Source organism: Cebidichthys violaceus, unplaced genomic scaffold (genome assembly GCF_023349555.1).
Source record: "Cebidichthys violaceus isolate CVI_PGR_0920_01 unplaced genomic scaffold, fCebVio1.0.p SCAF_33, whole genome shotgun sequence".
Taxonomy (NCBI): domain Eukaryota; kingdom Metazoa; phylum Chordata; class Actinopteri; order Perciformes; family Stichaeidae; genus Cebidichthys; species Cebidichthys violaceus.
The window spans coordinates 726,274-742,727 of record NW_027176517.1 but is presented as its reverse complement, the minus strand read 5'-3'; the positions used below and the strand labels follow the sequence as shown (position 1 = coordinate 742,727).

At 45.1% G+C, this 16,454-nt stretch overlaps 1 protein-coding gene across 2 annotated transcripts in view; it reads left to right on the top strand.

The window, feature by feature from the left end:
• adcyap1r1b (adenylate cyclase activating polypeptide 1b (pituitary) receptor type I) overlaps positions 1-15,810 on the top strand; it is a 21,540-nt gene extending 5,730 nt beyond the window's left edge. The window contains exons 2-14 of one of the 2 annotated variants that reach the window (XM_068724964.1): positions 2,713-2,854; positions 5,981-6,083; positions 7,417-7,530; positions 7,678-7,781; positions 7,874-7,971; positions 8,667-8,799; positions 8,885-9,038; positions 9,129-9,189; positions 9,321-9,390; positions 9,478-9,569; positions 9,903-10,032; positions 10,366-10,407; positions 10,906-15,810. In XM_068724964.1, the coding sequence (XP_068581065.1) occupies positions 2,798-2,854; positions 5,981-6,083; positions 7,417-7,530; positions 7,678-7,781; positions 7,874-7,971; positions 8,667-8,799; positions 8,885-9,038; positions 9,129-9,189; positions 9,321-9,390; positions 9,478-9,569; positions 9,903-10,032; positions 10,366-10,407; positions 10,906-11,283 (1,536 nt within the window). In that variant the 5' untranslated portion in view covers positions 2,713-2,797 and the 3' untranslated portion in view covers positions 11,284-15,810. The remainder of the gene's footprint in view (positions 1-2,712; positions 2,855-5,980; positions 6,084-7,416; positions 7,531-7,677; positions 7,782-7,873; positions 7,972-8,666; positions 8,800-8,884; positions 9,039-9,128; positions 9,190-9,320; positions 9,391-9,477; positions 9,570-9,902; positions 10,033-10,365; positions 10,408-10,905) is intronic. The other variant, XM_068724965.1, reaches the window with a different exon arrangement.
• Positions 15,811-16,454: the final 644 nt, after the last annotated feature.

Sequence of the window (16,454 nt, the reverse complement as noted above, 5' to 3'; positions counted from 1 at the left end):
TGGTAACGTCGGTAATCTGCCGCGTTATGTTGGCGTAGCCGATGTGTCAAAGATGATCCAAAAGCTCTTCCCTGTCTAAACGCGCATGTGTGTGTGTGTGTGTGTGTGTGTGTGTGTGCACATTTTCATAATGATTATTTAAAGATCAAACGTATTGACGTTTCGATATCAAAAATTATATTTTTCGGTGGAACCATCTTACATTTTCTCATCAAATGTAAAGCTCTCACTTTATGTTACCAGAAGTTTTTTGTGAATTTGACTAAACACAACTTTAGGAATATTTACCATATGAGCACAATATCAATGAGAATATAGATTATGAAACTAGATTTCAAGATGTTTGTTGATATACTTAAGTTGTGCTCATTCACTTTGATTAAATGACCAAAACCAACTGATTTGCAGCCAGACTGTTCAGCCTATCAGGGCCTTGGCCTTGGATAAAGGCAGAATTCAAAGGACCTTTCGGGTGCGGTCTGTAAACACAATGGCTTGGTGTTTCGCCTTGCTATATTTGCATTTTTCCGACATTATGTCCACTATATTTTCCCAGCTTCCGCTTGGATCTGTGCTCACGATCTGGTACCTGCTCTTTATATTTTCATAGAGGTTGACGCCCAGAAATGTCCCGAACACAGCAAAATAAGAAAATACAGGCAGAGGGCAGGGTCCCTATGCAGACATAAGTGATGATTAAGAGGGATTCTTTTGGTTTGAGTCTATACATCATTTTTTAGGGAAATAATCAACTTGCTGTTTTTTGAATGGGGGATTCTTAAAGGTTTTCACACTACATGACTGACTGGCAGCAGTCCACTTCAAGTTCTTTCACCAGAGGAACCCCCGATGAGCCGTCCGCACTGCGCTTTGTCACGGAAAAAAAACACGCGAGACACTCTGGACGCTAACGTCACATCCCTGTTTGCTGCAGAATGTGCTGAATGGAAGGCTGATGTACATTAAGGGTGCAACTGTAAGTGTAAAGCAGTGGGCTATAAGTGCTGGAGAGAAACACAATGTTAAATCACCGGGATTTTTTATAAAATGAGTTTTATAGTGCAGTGTGAGGGTACCACAAAAGATGCAATCTTTCCACTTTGAGTTCCAAAAGTGCTTCACTTATAGTTTAGCTTTCTCTTTGCTTTTCTTCTTATTCTTTAGACACACACACGCACGCGCGCACACACACACACACACATACACACACACACACACACACACACACACATACACACACACACACACACTGAGACAATTCCAACTGTGGCAGGGTGAAGATACCATCAGTGTCTTGGTTGTTTGTAACTTTTCTTTTCCCTGTGCTCGAGCTCTCCCCATGAAAGCTTTTCTATTGAAGAGCATCAGCAGCCATTACGGTGGCCTTGGCAAAGCTGCAGACTCCCATTCATGTTGTGTCTTGTTATTTTTCTGTTGTTTTGTGTGTGTGTGTGTGTGTGTGTGTGTGTGTGTGTGTGTGTGTGTGTGTGCCCTTCTGTGACTCACTCCAGCGAAAATATGAATGAAGGTTCTGTCTGTGTGGGGCAGTAAGGCATTAATATTTAGCGTGTATAAGACTCAAAGTAAATGTGCTCAGTTTGCATGAAATGTGTGTGTTTCTACTGAAGAACATTGTGAAGTCTAGGTTGTCAACGATTCAACGTCTGCCATCATTTAAAAACTGAAGTGCATCATGAAACGGGATGGAACCTATTTACGGGAGAGCAGAAGACGGAGCAGAGGGAGGTTCCAGGTCCACGTGGTTCGGTTCGGTTCAGATCCAAACTCAGCAGCTCTCTCAGCTGTTGCTCCTGACAACGGCAGGGGGAGGGGCTTGCTGCTGGCAGGGTTTTGGTAAAAAGTAGGAATGCCAAGCTGCCAAGCTCTCCCTGTGGGACGCGGCCCGACTGCTCAGTCCTGCTACTTGGCTTTTGCTCCCCCCCCCCCCCCCCCCCCCCCCCCCCCCCCCCCCCCACCCCACCCCACCCCCCCACCCCCTGCCCCCCCCTGGGAAGCACAACAGTAGTAGGGTTATTTGTTGTGTTTTCAAACTGCATTTCCATATAAACTCAATGGAAAGATCAGAGTGACACATGTATGGCTGCAACTAATTATGTCCATTATCTGCTGTTTTAGTCTCTAACATGTCAACTCATAATCTCCTAAAAAAAAACAGATATTTAGTTTAGATATTTAGCAGCAAATCCTCATGTTTGACAAGCTGGAATTAGGAAATGTTTATATCTTTTTATTGTTTTGAAAGACTTTGATTATGAAACTAAACAAACTTAGTTGAGATCACTCACGGTGTGTTTTTGTGGTGCCGAGCAACGAGGGATTCATTTTTTGATCTTGATCCAGGACTTTTGAAAGGATTTCCAAACGCTGTGAGATAGCGCGTGCTTTGTTATCATTCTCAACTTTTCTTCTCACAACCTAAGTATCTGATATTTCTAAACGCTTTCTGAGATTAAAGTAAGACTGCATTTCCTATCGCCTCTTCACAACTGAAGCAGCGGCAAGTGTTCTGTTTACAACAGTTCAGATAGGACTGAATGCGATCGGCGAAGAGTAAACTAAGGCTGACGTCTCCTCGTAGAAATGTTCTACTGTTCAAATCTTTATGGAAGATACTCTCTAATGTCATGTTTATGTTTAATGTAGACGAACTGTGGACAACCTGTCTTGATGTCCCTCTCTTGTGTTTTTCAGGCGGGAAGGTGAGCTGACCTGTCCCTTTGTGTCCGTCTGTCCGGCTTTCAGAGCTCCGTGTTGAGAGAAAACTGAGAAACACAACATGACCGCAGCCAACGTCGGCCCGCTGATCCTCACCCTCCTCTTCCTCTTCCCCTCGGTGAGCTTGTTGTTATTCTACCTTTTAAAGGACACAATGTGTAATCCGCCTTCAGTTTCTCGGCGTGCAAACCGACTCGGCAACAGGTGGAGCTTTACATGAATACATTCAGCAAACAGGTGTCGAGGCCTGACGCTCGTGCGCTTGTGAAGTCGTTCACAGAGTTGAAGTAAGCGTATGGAGTGTCTGCATCAATAATTCAATGATCAGTGTGTGGCAGGAACGATGGATAAGGATGCGCTCTCATCATTTATTCATTGTTTATTCAGCATTATTCCTGTCTGTTAAATCTTTGACGAAGGAGAAGGTCCATGCTCTCCTTCCCTCTCCTCTCCTTCCCTTTCCTTCCCTCTCCTCTCCTTCCCTCTCCTCTCCTCTCCTCTTCTCTTCTCTCCTCCCCTCTCCTTCCCTCTCCTCCCCTCCCCTCTCCTCTTCCCCCCTCTCCTTCCCTCTCCTCTCCTTCCCTTTCCTTCCCTCTCCTCTCCTTCCCTCTCCTCTCCTCTCCCCCCCTCTCCTCTCCTCTTCTCTTCTCTCCTCCCCTCTCCTCCCCTCCCCTCTCCTCCCCCCCCCTCTCCTTCCCTCTCCTCTCCTCTCCGCTCCTCCCCATGAAAAGCTGTAGGGAAAGCGATCTTTTATTACTGTTGTTAAATGTGAGTCATCACCCTTGAGCTGAAGGGTTGTCTGAGAAACTGAGAGATGAGCTCAAGGGAAGATGGTGGACGACAGCAGCAAGTTGTATGAAAACAATCAGAGAGCTGTTCGGATGGACAAAGTGTCGAAATGAAAAATGCCATAATCTACTGGATGAGTTATGCTTCGTGCTCCGAGTCAAACTGAGCGTATTTTCATATAATACAGATGTTTGGGTTCACCATAGCAGTACGTACGTGAACGTGGAACTCTTAAAACCTTAGTGGGAAATTAGGCCTCACAGAGAATTCCGGGGGCAACAAAACATTAATATACTGCTTTTGAAATACACCATTTAAAAAAAAAGCACATGAAAACTGTAACAAACTGCCAAAACACATGCGGATGACTCACCATCATGCGGTCCCCCTGGTCAGTCCTCTGTCAGCATGCCTAAAGCTCAGAACACCAGTTCAACAGAACATTTCTGATTTAATGGAGATGAGCTTGAGTTCAATGTATTGTCATAGATTTAGGCCTTTGCTTTCATGTGTCTTTCCCCCATATGTGAAGTTGTCTGTCGGAGCAGCTGATAACAGCACAGCCGACAGAAGACTTTTACTTAAAGGACCAGTGTGCAGGATTTAATGACATCTAGTGGTGAGGTTGCAGATTGCATCCAAACGAACACCCCTCCTCTCTCCCCTCCACTTCCAGGCCTGTAAGTGAACTACGGTGGCCTTCAGGTATAGCGTACAAACGTGAAGGGCTCTCTCTAGAGCCGGCGTTTGTCCGTTCTGGGCTACTGTAGAAACGTGGCGGTGCAACATGGCGGACTCTGTGAAGAGGACCCGCTCCCTTTGTAGATAGTTTGACCTAATTAGATATTGTGAAGTGATTTGGGGCAGAAAGGTACAAAATAATGAGTCGCGGGAGATTAAACATCAGAGAAATAAACACAGGAACTGCTCTTTAAACTTTCCAAGAGTCACACAGTGCGTTAGGCTTTGCTGCTGCTCCCACCCATCAATCAGCAACCCTACAAATGAAGTTCATACGCACTTGATCTGCATCAACGATTGATGTTCACTGGCAGCGTTCACTGCCAAAGAATGAAGTAGAGACTTTAACATGAAGCCATGAAACGGGAGGGTAATGACACTTTAACACCGGAGGGATCGCGATCTTGTGCTGCAAGTCAGTGTTGATATTTTTTTATTGCCTAAATGATGAGTAATGAACGCTGTGACACATCGACAGGTGTTTAAACCTGCTTCACCTGATTAGGCATTCTCTCTGCAGAGCTGGTGCATCTGTAAAAGCAGGACAAATTGAGTTTGGTGACCTGGTGAAATTTTCCAGATAGCTCCGCCCAACTTTAATCTGAGCAGAGGCCTGATCAGCTGCAACGTAATACAGAATGCAGTTCAGTTTTATGGGAATTTAATTTTGTTGTTATTTTGCACATCCAGAAGTAATTCCAACTATAGTATTTCTTCTTCCCAACAGAATAACATGACTGACTAGTGTCTCCTATGTCTTACTAATTGACCACTGATTTAAGATGGACTACCACCCACATCCAGATCCAGAGAACGTCATCACCTGTGCCGTTACTGCCAGCGTACTCCATTCAAACTGCACCGCTGCCGACGTGCTGCTGTTGCTGGAGAGTGCGGCACATAAATCCTCGGGCAGATTCGTAGATACACAAAGTGTGTCGACACTCGTTCCACACGGTGCCCCCGAAAAAACGCCTGCGTCTCTATTACTCTGCTAAACCCTCAGTGAGTGAATCCAGAGCCGTTGACGTCAGCGGACGAACGCTCGACTGCTCCTCTGCTCCACCTCGTAAAAGCCGTGACGCGGCGTCTCCCGGACTGACGCCGGCACAGAGACACAAGATCATCTTCTTACCAGACACAGCCCCCCCCCCCCCTCCTGCATTGTGCAGCTGCCAGAGAGGGGGGGTGCTGTGAAGGAAGCGACTTTGGACGTGACCTCCATGTCTTGAGTCGCAGCTCTGGGACTCTGGCCTCGAATTGTGTTGAAGCCACTGGAGCGCTACAAGTTTGAACAGTCACCTCTGTGTGTCTGCTTTGAAAACAGATGGGTGTAACGCCTGGCACGGTCCAGTGTGAAAAGCCTTCCCGGCCTTGTTGTCGCGACAGTGATCCCCCCCCCCCCCCCCCCCTCTGGGCCGGTTAGCACGGGGAGATTGCCAACAGCTCTGAAATGGTTTTGTTTAATTGGTTGAGTGTTTTAAACAGATCCCAGAGCTCAGAACCTCTCCCACACTGTGGCGTGAACTGAACGGTGAAGCTAATGAAGCAGCCTCGTCCATTTTACCTTTGGGTCCTTCCTCTGTGCTCTGATGTAATCTTCAGCCACTTGACTCTCTCTCTCTCTCTCTCTCTCTCTCTCTCTCTCTCTCTCTCTCTCTCTCTCTCTGTGTGTGTGTGTGTGTGTGTGTGTGTGTGTTAATGTTGTTCCCAGGGTTCAAATCAACAGGTGCCCTCTAACTGTGTGATCAAGAGGGAGCAGGAGAAGTGCATGGAAATGATCGCCTCGGACGATCCTGGGAACGATCCAGAATTCGGTAGGCCTTTTTTTTTGGGCGGTGTTTGTGCAGCCTTTAATCCCTTCCCCTCATGCTAACAACTACTTTGTTGACGTTGTAACGACTTTCAACGTGGCCTAATTAAAATAAAATTTAAAAAAAAGAATAAACACAGAGATTAACAACAAGAACATCTTCGGGGCTGGCGTGCTAATGAGTGGGAGATAGTTCTCCGTTCTGTGGCTTGACTCTGACCCGCTTGTCTGCAAAGAGAGATCATTAGAAAGACTTGATAATTGAGCATAACTAGCTAATGCAGGGCCGACAGAGAGATTCAGCAAAGCAAATGAATTCATATATTTCGATGCACAGCGAGGGAGGGGCCCAGGCTTTAATTGGCAGCATCTCACGATGATGATCCTTCAGATGAGGGTTGATCAGAGACACGGTGGGTGACAGGCGTCGCTCTGTGTGACGGATGAAGGGAAGCTCAAACTGAGCGAGAGGCTTCGTGCCAACGCTCCCACCTAACCTTGTTTAGAAGTCTCTTGTGGTTTGGAGCGGCCCTCCAGAAAGAGAGCTACAAGGCTTAAAAGGAATCGTCTGCTGCTGGAGATGCAACTTGAAACAGAAACTATGAATAAAGACTGTTGCATTTTCAGTTTAAAGATCTCAGGAAGCTTTACTTTTCCAGTCCCGAAGAGGGGATCGAAGGAAGGCTGATTACTCGATGAAGCTACGCTGCATCGGCTGTACCAGACATTGTTAGCGTGTTAAACTGGGGGCTAACTAGCCAGCTAACTAGCGCAGTTACACACACTACTGAAGTTAGTGGAGTATTGGCTACAAAGCAGAGCTGGTTAACCAAGTCACAAACTAATTTTGGGAATCACATGACTCAGCCATGATTTAAGCCTATGCAGCCATTGTGACCAGCCATCCTCCATGAGTGTGTCCCATCTAAATGGATTTCTAAAATTTGGGATTTAGCTCCAACACATGATATTGTATATTAGAATAACCAACCATCACACATCTCTTTCTCTAGTGTCTTTTCTTTGTTGCCTTGAGCTTTCTCTCTCTCGGAAGCTTTTCTAAAAATTAATTTGAAATGAAAAAGCTGCAGGCTGTGCCGGCAGGGAGTGACCAATAGAATTATGGAACGCGTTTACATCCAAAGGGAGATGAAGGATATTTGTTCATAGCGGGTGCTGGCATGGGAGCTGACATTTCAGCCACCGTAGTATGCGAGTTTCAAGGATCTGTGATTTTGAAGTCATGATAAATGAGCTGCGGGTGAATGAACATATGGCTCTTAAGAATCAAACGCTCACCGCTGCGCACCGTGTTCGTCCACCTGTTGTGTTCTCAGGCTGTCCGTGGATGTGGGACAACCTGACGTGTTGGCAGCCCGCCAGGATTGGCGAGGTGGTCGAGGTCAACTGTCCCGAACTCTTCTCTCAGTTCATGAACGAAGAAGACGTTGGTCAGTTACTAAGGACTTCCCATTTACCTTTAGCGTCTTCTGTAGACTCCCTGTTTTTGTGTGATTTTTACCCTCTGGTCTGCTTCTCTCCCTGATTTCACTGTGGAAATAAGTCTGTGTGTCCAATAAAGTGTCCCGTGTCCACAGAGCTGGGGAAGGTGAGTCGTAACTGCACCGAGTTCGGCTGGACAGAGACCTTTCCTTATTACATCGACGCCTGCCTGTATGAGGAAGGGAACAGCAGCCATCCAGTTAGTGCATCGCCGTCATGACATTTAATATAAAAAATATAAAAAGCCGCTCAGCTCAGTTTCCTTCAGTGTCTGTTGTGCTTGTGTCTCAGGACATGTACTATGTGTCGGTGAAGGCTCTGTACACCGTGGGCTACAGCACCTCTCTGGTCTCCCTCACCACGGCCATGGTCATCCTGTGCAGGTTCAGGTGAGGCTGTTTTGGCGGTACTGGTGGGGGGGGGGGGGGGGGGGGCACGAGGTTCATCAGACACACATGAAGAAGTAGTAGAGAGGAAGTGGTGGAAGTTTGTCCTTCCTTATAGAGTATCCTCGTCCTATTTTACGGGGTGGCAATCAAAGTATTGTAGATGTTAATAACATAAAATTACTGTTATTTTACAGCTCCGATATCATACAGAAGCACTGATATCATACAGAAGCTTCTAGTACTAGTAATACTACTATTGGTTACTACCAGTACTGTTGCAATTCTTGTACTACTACTATCATCACTCTACGTGTTAGTACTACAACTACTACTGACTACAACTACTATTACACGTATGAATACAGCTGGAATCGCTACATCAATTATTATCACTATCACTGATACTGCTGCTGCTACCAGCACTACAGTACTAATACTACTAATACTGCAAGTATTATGACTCCAGCTACTACTATTACTGCCATTGCTGCTGCCAGAATTGTCATTGCAACTACAACTACAGTACTACCACTACTGCTATTACTACAATTATTACCACTGCTACTGCTATGTGAGCGTAGTGAACACCAGCATGTGTGTCGATGGCGGTACAAACGTCGGTGTATTGTTCTTCTGCATGTGGTGCTTTTCTTTTATCAGAACAACGTTCAGAGGGTTCCTGTCTGTTTCCACAGGAAGCTGCACTGCACCAGGAACTTCATCCACATGAACCTATTTGTGTCGTTCATGTTGAGAGCTATTTCCGTCTTCATCAAAGACGGCGTGCTGTACGCCAAAGAGGACAGCGAGCACTGCTTCATACACACCGTGAGTAACGCCGGCTGATCTCATGTCAGCAGGCAGCACAGGATTTGTTCATTCATATGGACCCTTGTCTTTTACCTCCTCGAAGCTGGAGTGTCGAGCGGTGATGATATTCTTCCACTACTGCGTCCTCTCCAACTACTTCTGGCTCTTCATCGAGGGTCTGTACCTCTTCACTTTGCTGGTGGAGACCTTCTTCCCCGAAAAGAGATACTTCTACTGGTACATCATCATCGGCTGGGGTGAGACAACGACCGCGTCACGCACACCCGAGTTCTCATCCGATGACTGGACGCGTCCTAATCAATGTGTTTGTGTCGTGTTTACAACAGGAACCCCCACGGTGTGCGTGACCATCTGGGCGGTGCTGAAGCTGCACTTCGATGACATCGGGTAGGTTGTGAACCCCAGACATCAGTGTGTGTGTGTGTGTGTGTGTGTGTGTGTGTGTGTGTGTGTGTGTATGTTGAAGTTGGTCGGTCCCTGCGCCCAACGTGTTTTGTCTTCTCGCCCCGCGCTCTCAGGTGTTGGGACATGAATGACAACGCCGCCATCTGGTGGGTGATCAAGGGACCTGTGCTCGCTTCCATCATGGTACGCCATCGCTCTGCTCGAGGTGCGACGACTTAAAATCGACGCATCCGTCGCCGAAGATACATTCATTCTGTTTTTCCTCCACAGATCAACTTTGTGCTCTTCATCGGCATCATCGTCATCCTTGTCCAGAAGCTGCAGTCCCCAGATATCGGTGGAAACGAATCCAGTATTTACCTGTAAGTCTGATTATTTCAAGCTGACTTCATGAGCGCATGAGCAAAATGTCTGCATTTATTTAAGGCAGGTGCCAATTAGCACACAGGTGTCCTTAGCCAACAATTCTATTTGCACTCAACCGGGACACGCATTAGATACTGTGTGTGTATATGTAGGCTACTGTAGGCTATGGATATTGATTTTATATATGGTATGGGACCAGGTTTGCTTTCCTGCAACATGTCAATGCCATATTGCTGTTGAATTCATTGAGTCAGTCCTGTGTGAGCTGATTACAATGAGGACACACACGCTGTAGTCTCGTCATAACGGCGAGCGTGTTATTTTTGCAGGAGGTTGGCCCGCTCCACTCTGCTGCTGATTCCTCTGTTTGGGATCCACTACACCGTGTTCGCCTTCTCCCCCGAGAACGTCAGCAAGAGGGAGCGTCTGGTGTTCGAGCTCGGCCTCGGATCCTTCCAGGTGACTGTTTCTCCGCCACGGCGCTGGATTTAGAAACAGAACAATCGATGTACAAGCTGTGGAAAAGCTGGCGTACTGTCACAAGCCAGGGGAGGAAGGATGGAGGATGTGAACAGAAGTGTGAATGAAAGATTTGGACACAAGTTTCTGGCCTTCATCACAAAAATGGAAGGCTTTAGAGTTAAAAAAAAACACACTAATGACAACTTTAAAAATGGATCGTACTGCTTTTATTCACAGGAGTGTTTCATTACACACACACACACACACACACACACACACACACAGGTGGTTTCACGGTGTCTCATGCTTGGTCCCTCTGTGTCTCCTCAGGGCTTTGTCGTGGCCGTCCTCTACTGCTTCCTGAATGGAGAGGTAAACATCCTTCAAAAGAATTACTGACGCCATCACACCACACACACACACATCATTTAATTAAACACACATGAGAACATTACTGACCTGCAGCGTGTATCCGCATGGACTACATGAGGTCTGAGACGCACATGGTATGGATAAGGCTCATCATTTTCACTTTATTTTTTCAAACAAAGTATTGGTTTGTGACTGTTGAAAATTTTTGGTAAATTTGTTAGTCAAGCAATTTGTTCTTAGCAATCTGGCCATAATAATTTCTTCACTTTCTATTATATGGGCTGTTTTCTTAGCTCACATTCTTCTTGGATCTACAACATATTTTGGGTGTGAAAATCAATTTTTTTCAAATCCAAAATTGGTTTAAACCAACGTGTTCCTTTAAGAAAGATGCATTTTTCAGTGAGAATCTGAATCTGAGCCTTAGCTGCAGTACAGAATGAGGGACAGTGAGCTTGTCTCTTTCCAGCGAGGTCCATTAATAATGACCTTGTGAAGTATATCCCTCAAGGTGCAATCGGAGATCAAGAGGAAATGGCGCAGCTGGACGGTGAACCGGTACTTTGCTGTGGACCTGAAGCACCGGCATCCTTCGCTGGCGAGCAGTGGGGTGAACGGCGGCACGCAGCTGTCCATCCTCAGCAAGAGCAGCTCGCAGATCCGCATGTCCAGCCTGCAGGCCGAGACCCCGGCCACCTGAGCGCCGGCGCCGGCGCCGCCTCCGGACCTGACGCCGCCAGACCTGCCGCACCCACCGTCGTCCCGATGACCAGCCTCGCCGACCCGTTCCTCAACCCGTACCCCAACCCGTACCCGGACGAAACCACGATGGAAACCCAACTTAACTCCAGTGACCCGGAACAGCCTCCGGTCTGACCCGCCCCCCCTGAAACGTGACCGACCAGGTGCCAAATGATGAACCCCGTCACGTCCCCACCTCTGACCTAGTTCAGGGCTGGAACACAAAACTTGGTCCACCTGTTCCCGAGCAGCCCCTCAGCCTCAAAGGGCACGGTTAGGAACTCTAGTGTACATCTGGTGTCTTGTCAGGCTGTAACATGCAGAAGCAGCATGGTCATCTCCCTGTATATACTGTACATACTGTCTGTCTGCTGCTGCAGGTATTTGCTGCTGTATAGCACAGGGGACCAGTCCATCACTGCAACCCTCTCATGGTGGTCATTCCAGTCCGTCTGAGGAAGCTTTTACATTTGTGTCAGAATGTCCTCAAAATGTGTTTTAGGCCGTAGCTACGCACTGGATTCCTCTTTAGATTCAGACGTGGGGTGAAGACGCTTCAGTTCCAGACGCTGGGCGATGTAAATACCTTAAATGGGCACTCTTTGTTAGGCTGCGATGTTATGTGTTGTGTTGAGAAAAAAAAATAACCCCAGTGACGTCACAGTGATGTCATCAGGGTAGTTTTAGCTCGGGCTTGGAAACCACACATACAAACTGAGGGCGTTGCGTTTGAAAGACGCCGGGTATTTACCAGGCAAGCAGGGTCTGTGGGAAAGATACAGTTTGCTGCATTGTGGGAAATGTAGCGTCCAGTGTTGGTGTGACTAAAACTCATAACATCTCGGCCTCTGCTGCTTTGAATCTGATCCCTGATGTACGGTAAATACCGTAGATGAGGAGTTTTGTTCAAATACGACAATTTAAAGAATGATAGTTCACGCTTGTACCGGTGTTGGAAATTGAAAACTTTTCCCCATCGAATCATTGTTGTTGATAGTGCTGAGAGTCAGCTGATACATTACGGAGCCCCAAGTCATTCAGAAAGCTCAGTATTATTTCCCACTACTGGCACAAGCATTTGTTTCCTGTGTGAACTGTGACCGATGTGTAAAACTAAATAACGGGTGTCGAAGACAGCGAGACGGCGGAATGTCGAGGATCTACGAGATCTAACAGGCGGAACTTGGAAAAGCAGTGTTTAGGAGAAGGACATATGTTCTACATTTATGTGAAATGCCAAAAAAAAAAAAAAAAAAAAGAGAGGAAAAAAAACAAACCATAAAAGGGTTAGATGATGACTCGGAGGGTCTTCGGAGGCGTGCACAGGGCTGCAGGTTGCTCACTAGCACCACAAACACAAAGCTCTCTCTTGAGTCTCAGCAGAAGCAGAAGTAGACATCTGAGAAGAAAGACGCCGCTGGAGATCGGTGCGTTTCAATCGGCCGTTAATACGAAAAAATATGTCAATGAAAATGAACTCGCGACTGAAGCGTCACGAGTTCAGCTGTTTGCATGAAATTGCGTTTATTGCCCCATGTGGTTTTGTTTACTTCTTTTGGTGAGAGTTCAGTGTTTAATTGGGTGTTTATTTCCTTTTTTCCTTCGTGAACTTTTCAGCGTCTGCCGGGCTGTTTGTGGAGGACGTAACGCTGATCCTCTTTCTCACTTTGCAAAGCCGAGCCTCTTCAACGGCCTCCTTCAACGTCGTACTGGTCGAACGCTAAGGTGCAGAAACATCACAGCAAAAGTGATCATTTGAAAAAAAAGGTTTGCATTCTGATTAATGAGGGCTCAGAGAAATCTCTCGGTTATCGTCTCTGGTGGCATTTGCTCTCTTTATGCTTGAACACAAGCACACTGAGATCGATGTTGTACTTCCTGAGTGGGACTTTTGCGCGGCCGTGTCTGTTTGCAAAGGCTGAGTTCGCTTTGCTAACTGATGTCACGGCAAGAAGTGTTTCTTTTGGTCTGACTCAACTATCTGAATCCTTACGCTCAACTCTACTTTGTGTCTCCAAAAGCAGTGCCTTTAAGCACACATTATGACTTCTGTTGATGGTTTAAAAGAAACAGATTTCTCTTTTTGATTTCAAAACGATCCTGCAAAGAAAATGATTGAACAAAGTGCTTTTTATGATGTTTAAGACAAAATCAGTATTTTAAACCTGGAGGCCTTCAAAGTACTTCAAGTTGTCTTTGCTAAAGATGAGCAGAACATATGACCGCTTAGTGTTTCAAATAAAGCCGTGCTACAGTACGTTAACTCAGCACAGTGTATCACGTGTTTTAGTTTTCTTATTTTACTGACACATCATCGTGTTCCTGAACCACAAAAGACTTTTTCTTTATGATATTCTTCAAAATAACAGACCATTTCAGGTCTGTATTCTGAATTCACACTAAATATGACTGAATTTCTAACTATTGTAAGAAGAGAGATTATTTGCAAAACAAAAATTCTGAACTGAAGAACCCCAAAAGAAAACAATTAGTAGATGATTTGATTAACACTTCTTTTCTGGATACACATCATTTATGACTGATGACACTGATAATGTTTCCTCATCAGATGTTTGAAGTCATGCAATAAACACATTTTTGGTCATTTGCAGGTCAAGTACGGAGTCCCGAAACTGTCAAACGTGTTCATTTATTTTAGCGTCTGATCGGTGGTGAAGGAAATAAAAAGCTTTTTTTATTTTGTCAAAGTGAAAGCATGAATATTAATATTCGTATTTTGATTAGAGTTTTTTGATGTATTCAGTTTCACTTGTTTTTTCCATTGTTTTCAACGAGCACTTAAATCAGATTACCCAAATTTGTCAGATTATTTCTAAATTATTAAAACAGTTTTCTTATATTTTTAGCACAATATGGTCCAACTGTTTTATTCTAAACATCAAATATCAAAATAAAGAATTCTGTGTCCTAAATGACAGCCCTGCTTTTAGATTAAAACTAAACAAGGTCCATTTGTAGCTGCTCAAACGTGACCATTATTACCATCATTTAGTGACTTTAATAGACATTGAGATATGGTAACTGAATCAAACATAATTGATTAACAGCGGAGTTTAAGGTCCAGAAGTCCCACAAACATGTGAGGACATTACTGCACACAGAGGGTTGAGACAGGGTTGTTTGACGTCGCTTCAGTCACAGAATCAGACTGCAGACACTTAAATCAGGACGAATACTAAAGACGTTCTCTCTTCAACAAAACAACATCTATGTTTCACTCTAACGGCACGTCTCTTGACCTGCAAACTACCAAACTGACTCATCTGTGGAAGTCCAGATCACGCGAAGGCCGAGACAGAAACGAAGGGCTGACCGGACACTGTACTGCGCTGTTGCTCTGCCGTGTGTGTGTGTGTGTGTGTGTGTGTGTGTGTGTGTGTGTGTGTGTGTGTGTTCAGTGCGACCTGCAGGTCATAGGAGGGGTCCTGTTGCATCTTGGGATGTTTTGGGGAAAGGGCTGGACAATCACCACCTCCACTCTGGTTCAGTCGAATGTTCAGTTGAGTTCATTACAGACAATTTTGACAATCTCACCGGGTCATGACCCTAATTTTATTGATATATACATATATAAATATATTCACTATTTTCCTTTTAGTGTTAATATGGGAGTTGGAGCCTTATGTTGCCAGTACTATGTTGATGTCAGACGAAGATGTTGCTCTTATCATAAGGATAAATATTCATTACGGTCTCTGAACTGTGACGTAGTTAGATGAAGTCTTCTAAAGGTGTGTCGTCAACCTTTGTGACGAAGCAAACCGCAGTTTAAATGTGCGACACAGAAACAAGCTGCCAACGTTGTGCTGTACCTTGTAAATGGAGTTCTCTGTGGTTCAAAGTGAATAACGCTGTGATTGTTTTCATTTTGTTTTTAATGATTTTTTTTCTCAATGGTGATCGTGTTTTGCTACAAGTATAAAGCCTCCTGTAATGCCTCTGTACTCTCCGATAGGCTGACGCATGCGTGTTGAATCCTTTCTGATCTCATTTGACCGGCAGATGTTAATCACAGGGGGGGGGGGCGGAGCTTTCAGCCCATGGAGGGAATCTGAGCCGCTTGTTTACGAGACTGGACGAGGAAATGAATAAGCTACAGAACGTGAATATTGGGTTTCAACTGTGAACGATTTATCGAATCGTAGCTCTGGTCCCGTCAGGACGCGTCGAGTACTTTTCCTTTGAATGTTAATCTTTTGCAAACATGAGGAAAAGTAAAGTGCCATAAAGAACTGCTACACCCGCTTTGTTCTTACTGATTTCTACTGCATAGCATGACGAGAAAACTGGTTTCAAATGTGACTCCTTTTTTAGATTTTTGATGGTGTTGTTGTTTTTTTTTTATTGTATTGCTTCATTGTACCAATTGCCTGTTTAAATCAGCTAGAGGTGAAAGAAGATGGGGCTCAGCAGTTTGTGTGCTGAATGTAAAAGTAACTTGAAGCACTCAGCTGTGAGAGTTCTTCTGTCCGCTCACGAGCTCTTCTCTTTTTTCAATTCCGTCTCTTTCACTGCACAGTGCACCATTTGATCTCGTTGTGTCGTGCGCATTAGAAGTTTTTTTGTTTTTTTTTGTACATTATGGAAATATCGACAATAAATGTTTTTAACTTGTTGGCTCAATGTCGCTGTGTGCGGTAAATATTCCCACGTCTTCTGGCTGATGTCATTCTTTCTCTTGTCTTTTGCTGTTAACAGATCCTCTGAAGAGACCAAAGCCACACATGAGTTCAAACTTCTAATACTGTCCAGCTAGCCTTGTCCCCGTCTGTGGCCCTTTAATACTCCTCCTAAGATTGAAATATCAAAGGTCACTTTGGTTGTTAGCATATGCTACTCAAAAAGGAGGAAATAGCGTATTTATTGGGGACTATTTTCAGCGGCGGATTAATCCACATTGACTTGTCAAAATAAACTGCTCATGGTAATGAAGAAACACGTCACTTTGTGCAACAGTGTTGGTATTAAACCACCGCTGAAAATAGTCCCCGACAATTGGACTATTTCTTCATGAGTGACGTTTGTTACGCCGCGTTTTAAGAAATGAAAGAGTTTAAAATGTCTCCGAGTCGTCTTTTAAAAGATGTGCTTCTTCTTCGGCTTGTAGATGAGAGCCACAGACAGGGGAGGGACGCTGGACAGTACAGATGGACACGTTGTTGGTTTTGGTCTTTTCACGGGATGTTGACAATAAGAACTAGAATCAGGGCCTGTTGTACTGCCATGATGCAGACGTTTGTGCCCCATTTGAAGAAATTCCTTCTCGTTGTGTTCCTGAGATATTG